The sequence below is a fragment of the Jaculus jaculus genome, chromosome X, assembly GCF_020740685.1.
Source record: "Jaculus jaculus isolate mJacJac1 chromosome X, mJacJac1.mat.Y.cur, whole genome shotgun sequence".
Taxonomy (NCBI): domain Eukaryota; kingdom Metazoa; phylum Chordata; class Mammalia; order Rodentia; family Dipodidae; genus Jaculus; species Jaculus jaculus.
In genome coordinates this window covers 90,052,407-90,060,845 of record NC_059125.1, presented here as the reverse complement: position 1 = coordinate 90,060,845, position 8,439 = coordinate 90,052,407, and the positions used below count along the sequence as shown (strand labels likewise).

The following is an 8,439-nucleotide window of genomic DNA, read 5'->3' as shown; positions in this document are numbered from 1 at the left end:
GGTAGAGAAGTATATTACCACTCATACTTCAGTGGATGACTATTCTAGATGATTACAATTGGAACTTTGAAACTAATAAGATTTAGGACTTGAATAGATAATGTAATAGAGTGAGACTAGGGAATTTGGCATGGGATGAATGCATTTTACCTATGAAACAACCATAAATTAGGGTGAGGGGGGCAGAGGACAGACTCTGGTGGGATCGGGGTCACTTTCTAAAGGATATATCCACAGTTTAATACCCAGTACCTGGATACCTTATATGAAAGAAGAGTCTTAGAGAAATAATAAAGTTAAGGATCTAAGGAGAGGGAATTATCCTGTCTTAAGTTAGTGGTTCCTAAATATTACCATCAATATACTTATAAGAGAGGCAGAGGAAGTTTAGGTACATAAAGAAAAAGGTTATGTCAAGAGGACCAGAGAGAAAGGTGGCCATAAAATATGCACTGCCAATGCCCACCAGAAGATGGATAGGGCAACCTCTGGAGTCAGCATGTCTGGGCCAACACTCAGACTTCAAGTTTCCACACTCCAGAACCATGAGAGAATACACTGCTGTGGTCTTAAGCCACCAGATTTAAAGTCATTTAACACAGTAGCCAAAGGAAATCAATAGAGCTAGTTATCATTTTAAGAGTTTGGTACTTGTTTTTGTAACATTTTCAAGAAAATCTGTATAATGGCATTTCTTGTATGGCAGAAATTAACAAAATATTTTAATACATTAGTTTGCCCTAAAAGTGCCATCATATACTTGTTGCTGGTAATTTTCAATCAGAAATAAAAGTGCAAGGGGCTGGAACAGGATTATTATAAGTTGGATAAATAAATTCTTTAACTTAATTATTAGAATATGAATGATTTTTCCATAGTATTGAAAAGTTGGTGGGACTTATGTAAATAAAAATACAAAACTTATCAATAACATTCACTCTTGTTTACATACTAAAAAATAAGGCAAGTGCATATCTGGAAAAGGAGATACATACCAGCATTTCTACCTTAACCAGTTTTGTAATATGGTAGGGCAAATGTACCCCAAATTTCAGTCAAAGTTTCTACTTCATAATGTTTTTCTACAGCCTGAAAAGCTATCAAAAACCTCAAAGAAGCCATACTACAATGATGTCAGAAAATACATTGTAAAGTCAAAAATACATACCCATTAGTTATTTACATAAATTAGTAAAACCTAAAATGGTATTGTTAAAAAAAAACAGTATGTGAAACTGATATGTGTGCGTGCATGCGTGTATGCGTGTGTGTGTGTGTGTGTGTGTGTGTGTGTGTGTGTGTGTGTTCAGGTAGGAAAAAAATGGAAAACATCAGATATCGTTATTTTCTGATTTCTCTATTGTAGCAGCTTCAGAGTAGTTTAAAGTATAATACCCAACTAAGAAAGCACTGAAGGAAAAGGCAACAGTTTAAATTACTATACATCTGTAAAAAGAAATCCATACACTATTGGTTGCTTGTTTACATTCGCTCACTTGCCAAGCCATTCATTGGTTCTTTTTTCTGAATGTCTGCAATGTGCTTTGAAATAGTAGAAATAAGATTTTTGACATAAGAAATATACATATAAGAAATTTTTTACAATAGTCACAATCATTTTAAAATTACACTCCAGAAATTATACTAATTAATTTAATTCATATTTTAAAATAATAGACAAATTAAGCATAACTTTTCCAATGTCATCTATTTGAAAAATAAGTCCATGTTGTTTCTCTTCATAGAGTGATGTTGGCAGCATCATTTAACAGTGTTAACAATATAAGGTAAGTAATCATAGTGGTGGCAGAGAAGCTCACTTTGTTGCTGGGACATGAAATTAATGTTTAAGTAATCTAAACACATACATGCATACATATATACATATGTACACACACACACATACATGCATACATACATGCATACACACATACAAAAAATTTCTTTTTATTCTTCAAACTACCAAAGCAGAATTGGAAAGGGGAGTAGAAAGGGACATAAAACAATTGACCTTTCAGAAACTTTTCTCCTGCCTCCTGCAGAAAGAAATATCTTTCTTTTCAGGCCTTCTCAGAATCTATTCCCTGCCTCCATGGGGGTGAAGGGAGAAAGAAATAATAGAATGAAGAAATAAGCAGAATAGGAATCAATATTTTCCCTTAAAATCTAAATAAAGGCAATAGAATTTTCAGGCTCCTCTATGGAATAAACATTAAAATGTAAAGGTTTTCTCAAAAATAGCCATATAAAGAATTTCTATAAAGTAGATATCTATGCATAATTAGAAAATACTTCTTTAAATAAAATTTAAATCTAGCTGATTCTGTTCAACTTTGGTTTATTTTTAGCCATGATAAGTGCCTGCAATATCATGCCAAAACACTAGACTAATGATAAGTTTAATTTCATCCAAAGTAGATGAATCCATCAGCTTTCACTTGAGATCAGATTCTAAATAACTTGACTGGGATGGAGCAGTACTTTTTTGAATTCCACAAATGGCTTCTCTTACAGTGAGTGCAATATTAGCATCTTTCAAATTACTAACATGTATATTTTCTTGGACTGTTATTGTATATAGATTAAGGGTTAGAAGCAGACAGTGAAATATTTCTGCCTGTTCCTTTCACTCTTGTCCCTTTTGTTTTGGTGGGAATGACCTAGAAATTTCAGATTTAAAATTTTTGACAGATGGAATGTTTTGAAAGCCTTAGAACTCATCAATATCTTATACTTTCATCTTCAGAGTCAGGTCACGCACAATGACAAATAATATACATCTTTACACTACAGGGGAAGCAACATTTTATCATCCTGACATCTGTGTTCAGATATGTGTAACTGTGGGAGGAGTCTTACAGTAGTTTTACAAAAATGCACATTGCTTCATTCAACTTAGCTTGGCCCTCTGCAGAAATGCACTGGTTTCCAGACTTCTACTCCAACCCTTGAGTGTATGTTTTGTTTTTCCCCCAATGTGCGATTTTATTTAACTCAGTATTTTCACGTGCTTTGGCATCAGGAATCATTTAGACGACATTGCTCCATTGTGGCGAGAACGTGACCTTTCCAAAGGTGCACGTCTGTGATCTGTAAGACAAAAGGAAGAACCAAAAACACAGTAAAATTTAGATCTTGGTTATTGCAGAATGTCAGGTCAAGAGGTTTTCAAATAGTTCTGGAAAATCACTTCAAATGAATATGTAAATAAGCAGTAAGGAGCCCAGATCTGAGGCCTTCACGAAACAGCTGCTAGGCTGAGTTCAAGAGTTCTGCAATCAGCAATAAATGACTTTTCTTGGTAAGCAAAGTCAGACTGATAAAAGAAACGGAAGAATTCTCTCAAGCACAGCTCCCTTGGATATAAACAGGTGACAACAAAATTCCTTGGAAAAGATGTTAAATTGGAAGGATCTCTATACAATGCCTTTTATTGGAAAGCACTTCAATCCCTCATGAGTTTTCAATTTATATGTTGGCTACTTCCAGAGGATACCAGTGAGGGCAGAAATAAATAAATAAATAAATATCTCCTTTATTTAAAAAAAAACAATGATTACAATATGTGGCAATCAAAGCAGCTATATAGTTTGCTTGATTATGTGATGTAAACACATTCAATACAGTATATAGTCATTATGCGGATGAATAATGAATGGGACCTATTCTCAGTCCCATTCCCCCAACCCACCACAGGAAGAATAATCACTGTAGAGATAACAGTTAGCTCAAAGCTTGGAATGCAAAGTTTTAAAAGCATTGGGAAGTAGCTGAAAATAGTTTTTGCTTTAATAGGAAGAAGGTTTACAGCTCTGCATCGCGATGATCACTACTGTTATTATCACCTCTGTTTTATGCTCAGCTTAAATGCAATTGATGTGGGTGAAAACCTCTTTCTGGCAAATGCATAATATACTTAGATTCACTATTTAGAATGAGACTAGGTCTCCAGAAATAATGACAACCACCAGCACTTACATAAATGCTAACACTTTACACTCGTTAATTTGCTAATTCACACAACATCCCCGGGAGGTAAGCCCATTTCATTCTATCTTATTATGTCTGCTTTAGTAATGAAGGTTATACAGCAAATCAATGGTATGACGGGAGATTATAATGCAAAGTTAATGTCTAAATGCCAGGCCTGTTTTGTGCAGAGGTAGATGTTGGGGCCTCCCATGCACTCATTTCCTCTCTAAGATGATGGTGCTTGAAAGTAACATATACTATCTGTCACAGGAAGATGGACTGAGAAGTTCTGAGGTTTTTTCATGATGTCGTGTTCAGCTGGGTTAGTATCTCTTCACTGATTCCCAGTAGTCTGTGGTTAATGCATAGTCCAAAACTCACGTGTGCCCATGACCTTAGCCTCATTAACACCACCTTGTGAGCGGATGGAGACAAACAGTCATAAGCTATCCAATGCTTCAAAATGCAATATCACTGAAAGGTGAGAAAGGAAGAGGCTTTCTGCACTTTCAGGAGATACACTTGAGTGTTGGATTTATTTTGGTATTCTTTTGATGATGCAATTTAAAAAGTCATTATTTAACTTGTGATATGGATCATAATTCATCCAAAAATGTGAAAATAGTGGTCCTTGGTAAGGGGCTTATTAGGTTGGTTTGCATAGAGATCAGTTAGGGACTCCTTAGAAAACATTTAAAGCTTAAATTACAATATAATTGTTCCCACTGCATTGCTGGTAAACATTTAGTGTTATTCCTAGATATGAAAATGATGGCAACATTCCCACAGAATAACACTATATTGGAAAAAGAGGCTGGTTGCTTGGTGGGGGGTGGGTGGGCAGGATCTACATGCTAAAGACAACAGGCATCCATGCTTCCCCCAAAAGCCACTGCCTCCCACCATACCACTTCATATCTGGAAGGTCTAAGACAAATGCTCCTTCCAAAACCCATACTTCACAACAATGAATTATAGGATGTAAGCACTCATATCAACTCACAAGTTACTGGTGGCATTTGGTGTGAGAAAATATATTCAAGTCAATGCAAACTGAGAAAAGGAAGGTGGTATGAACAGTGGCTCAGGACCCAAACCCAGTTTTGGTCATACACTGAAGAGAATTATTCTAGATTTTCTTCCTTATCAAAATGTCAAGGCTTTCCTTGGTGTCATAAGAGCAGAAAGCTTCATGTGTTCTCTAAGGAAAATTGATTTGACATTCACCTCAAAACTTTCCTTAGTATTTCAGTAAATAGACTAAGCCCATTGTGTTATTGTTCCCAAATTCACTCATGCAATCATTTACTCAGCAATTATATACAAAACACATCACCCATGAAAGACCTGAATGTCGTTAACTTTTAGATCCCTACCAAAATCTATATTGTTAATTTTCTTCTCACTGAAAATATCAAGTAAAAAGAAAAAAAAATGACCAAGCACAGCCCAAACATAGCCTAAAAACAAGAAAATAGATGTCAGATCAGAAGTCTCAAGCTTGTAACTAGACTGTATCTCATAGCACCCATGCATACTGCATGGGGAAGTCAAGCTGAGATTGAAAAAAAAAGACATGAATAAAAGTCATGTCTCGGCTGGAGAGAGAGATTCGCAGTTAAGGCAGCTACAGGTAAGATTAAAGGACCCAGGTTTGATTACCCAATAACTATGTAAAGCCAGTTGCACATGGTGGCAAAAGTGTCTGGAGTTTGTTTGCAGTAGCTAGAGACCCTGACATGTCCATTCTCTCTGTGTCTTTGCTTCTTTCTCTCTCTCACCCCAATAAATAAAAAAATTAAAGTGAGGTGTCCCTCTGTTGCTGCCTGAAAGACTGTTTGCTACCTGTTACTTCATAGCTACATGTACATGTATAAATGTTGACCTCAGAGAATGCGCTAGTCTCTCATAACAGGACAGTAACAAACCAAGTCAAAATGCAATACACAAACTACACAGTAATATAAAACATCTCATGCACATTAGTTGTCTAGAAAACAAAGAAGAACCCCTCTATGATTGAGGGTAAGCTTTGATTGCTTCAATGGTCTTCAAAAGTGATGGTGTGACAGATACACCATCAATGGGAAGGCATGATTCCTAGTAAAGAGAGCAGATAGAGGTCTGGTCTATGCATCATAGGCTAAGAAATCCACAGAAATTTTATGCTGTTTTCAAGATAGGTCCATTGGGGCATTAATCTGCATACTAAATAGCGGTGACTGAAATTATATCTTCAACTTACATTTTCCCTGTGTCCAAAACTAGTTAATGTTTTTCTCTGTGATCCTAGGAATCTTAAATTGGACATAGTCTCTCACTCACTGAAAATAACTGGGAGGTAAATTGGGCTTAATCCTAATAACTTGGTTGAGAACAGCCACTTTCTCCTTTAGTTGACCAGATTTTTTTTCCTCAATAATAAGAATAGTGTGTTTTAAAAAAAATCTTGGGCTAGAGAGATGGCTTAGTAATTAAGGTGCTTGCTTGCAAAGCCAAAGGACCCAGTATCTACGCCCTAGGACCCACATAAGCCAGATGTACAAGGGGGTGCATGTGTCTGAAGTTTGTTTGCAAAGGCTAGAGGTCCTGGCATCCACCCTCTCCCTCACTCTCTCTCTTTCTCTCTCTCTCTCTTAAATAAATAAATAAAATACCAAAAGAAGCAATAAAACAAAGAATCTTGAGCTCAAATGGTACTTGCAATGTAGTGCTTACTATTTTATTTAATGTTTCAATCTATAAATATATTATTTTATTAAAACTCTGGCACACAATTTTAAAAATATTATTTTAATGGCTATCTACTCTTTGTTTTATATTATATAAATATATTATAATTTAGTTAGCCATTTCCCTATTGAAGAAAAATGATCATCTATATTCATTCCAAAATGCTTGCATTAATTTAAATCCAATTGGCAGTACATGAATTTGTCTGTCTTATCTAGCTGTGTAGTAATGTTTAAAAATGTGCTAATGGAAAAAGTGAATAATGACATGATTTTTTTTTTTTTTGCTTTTCTTCCGATAATAGGAAGTTCTCATAATCACCATTCATTTATTCTTCCTTTCTATACTGAACAGGTACTTTCCCTGCTTATTATGTCATTGGGGTTTTGTTTTAGCTTTTATTTTGAATGCTATATATTTACTATAGTGTGCAATTTGAATATATTTAAAATAATTTCCTTAATTTATTAATTGCTTATTTTGTGTTGCAGACTTTTAAAACTATGTAGGTTCACTTTTATATTTTTTGGTACATACATCTATTCATATTTTACATTTTTATATGTTTCTTTGTTCTTAGGTTTTTCTACCCAGGCATTTGATAAAAATGCAACTGTGTCTCTTCTTGGTCTTTCAGGTATGATTCTTTTAATGTAATTACTAAAATTGTGATTTTGTTTTGCAATGTCAGAGTAGTTTCCATACCACTTGTGTTTCTTTGGTAGTTTTTTTTTTTTTCCTTGCAATGACAAGAGCTGTCCTGGCACAATTTGTTGATTCATTATATCTCCTCTTCATATATTATGTATAATAGGGTTTCTGTTTCATTGGCACTGATATTATTCCACATTTATACTATATTTTTCAGTCTTATAATTCTGTTTGTTTGTGGTAGACAATTTCTCACTGTGTAGTTCTGGTGGTTTGAATTAGATGTTACCCATAAACTTGTGTGTTATGAATACTAGGTCCCTAGCTGGTGGCAATTTGGGAGGTGGAGACTTGCTGGAAGAAATGTGTTGTTGGGAGGTGGGCTTTTCAGCCAGCTTCCCCATGCCAGTTTTCAGCTCACTCTTATGCTGTTATGTTTTACCTGCTGTGGCAGAGGTAATGTTCAGCCTCTGCTCATGCCATGTTTTCTCCTGACAACATGGAACTTCTCCTCAAGACTGTAAGCCAAGATAAACAATATTCCTCCAGCAGTTGACTTGTTTTGTGTGTGTGCCAGCAACATCAATTCGACTTCAATAGTAGTCCGAGCTGGCCTAGAACATGACTGTCTGTCTTTCTGTCTGTCTGTCTGTCTGTCTATCTATCTATCTATCTATCTATCTATCTATCTATCTATCTATCTATCTATCTATCATCTACCTACCTACCTACCTATATATATAGCTATTTTTCTAAATACATATGTGCATGTATATACACACATATATATATTATATGGAGAGAGAGAGAGAGGAGATGGATTAATCAAGGGCCTCATGCATGCCAAGCAAATGCTTACTACTTTAATATAATATACTCCCAACCCCTCTAATGATACTTTCAATGAATTCTTCTCAGGCTTCTCATTTTTCTGAAAGTTTAACAAAGCCTTTTTCCCTCTCTTCTGATCAGTTTTTCTGAGAGCTTAATCACTTTCCTTTTGTAAATAGAGCAAGGTACAGCAGTAACCAAAAGTGCATCTATAAAGCACTTACTTGTTTAAGCCATGTGAAAAATGTGAAT

General features: G+C 35.3%; 1 protein-coding gene across 2 annotated transcripts in view; it reads right to left on the bottom strand.

The window, feature by feature from the left end:
* Nucleotides 1–1,693: 1,693 nt before the first annotated feature.
* The window catches only part of Diaph2 (diaphanous related formin 2), a 915,994-nt gene continuing 909,248 nt past the window's right edge, over nt 1,694–8,439 (bottom strand). For both annotated transcript variants that reach the window (XM_045140096.1, XM_045140097.1), the window contains one exon: nt 1,694–3,090. In XM_045140096.1, the coding sequence (XP_044996031.1) occupies nt 3,026–3,090 (65 nt within the window). In that variant the 3' untranslated portion in view covers nt 1,694–3,025. The remainder of the gene's footprint in view (nt 3,091–8,439) is intronic.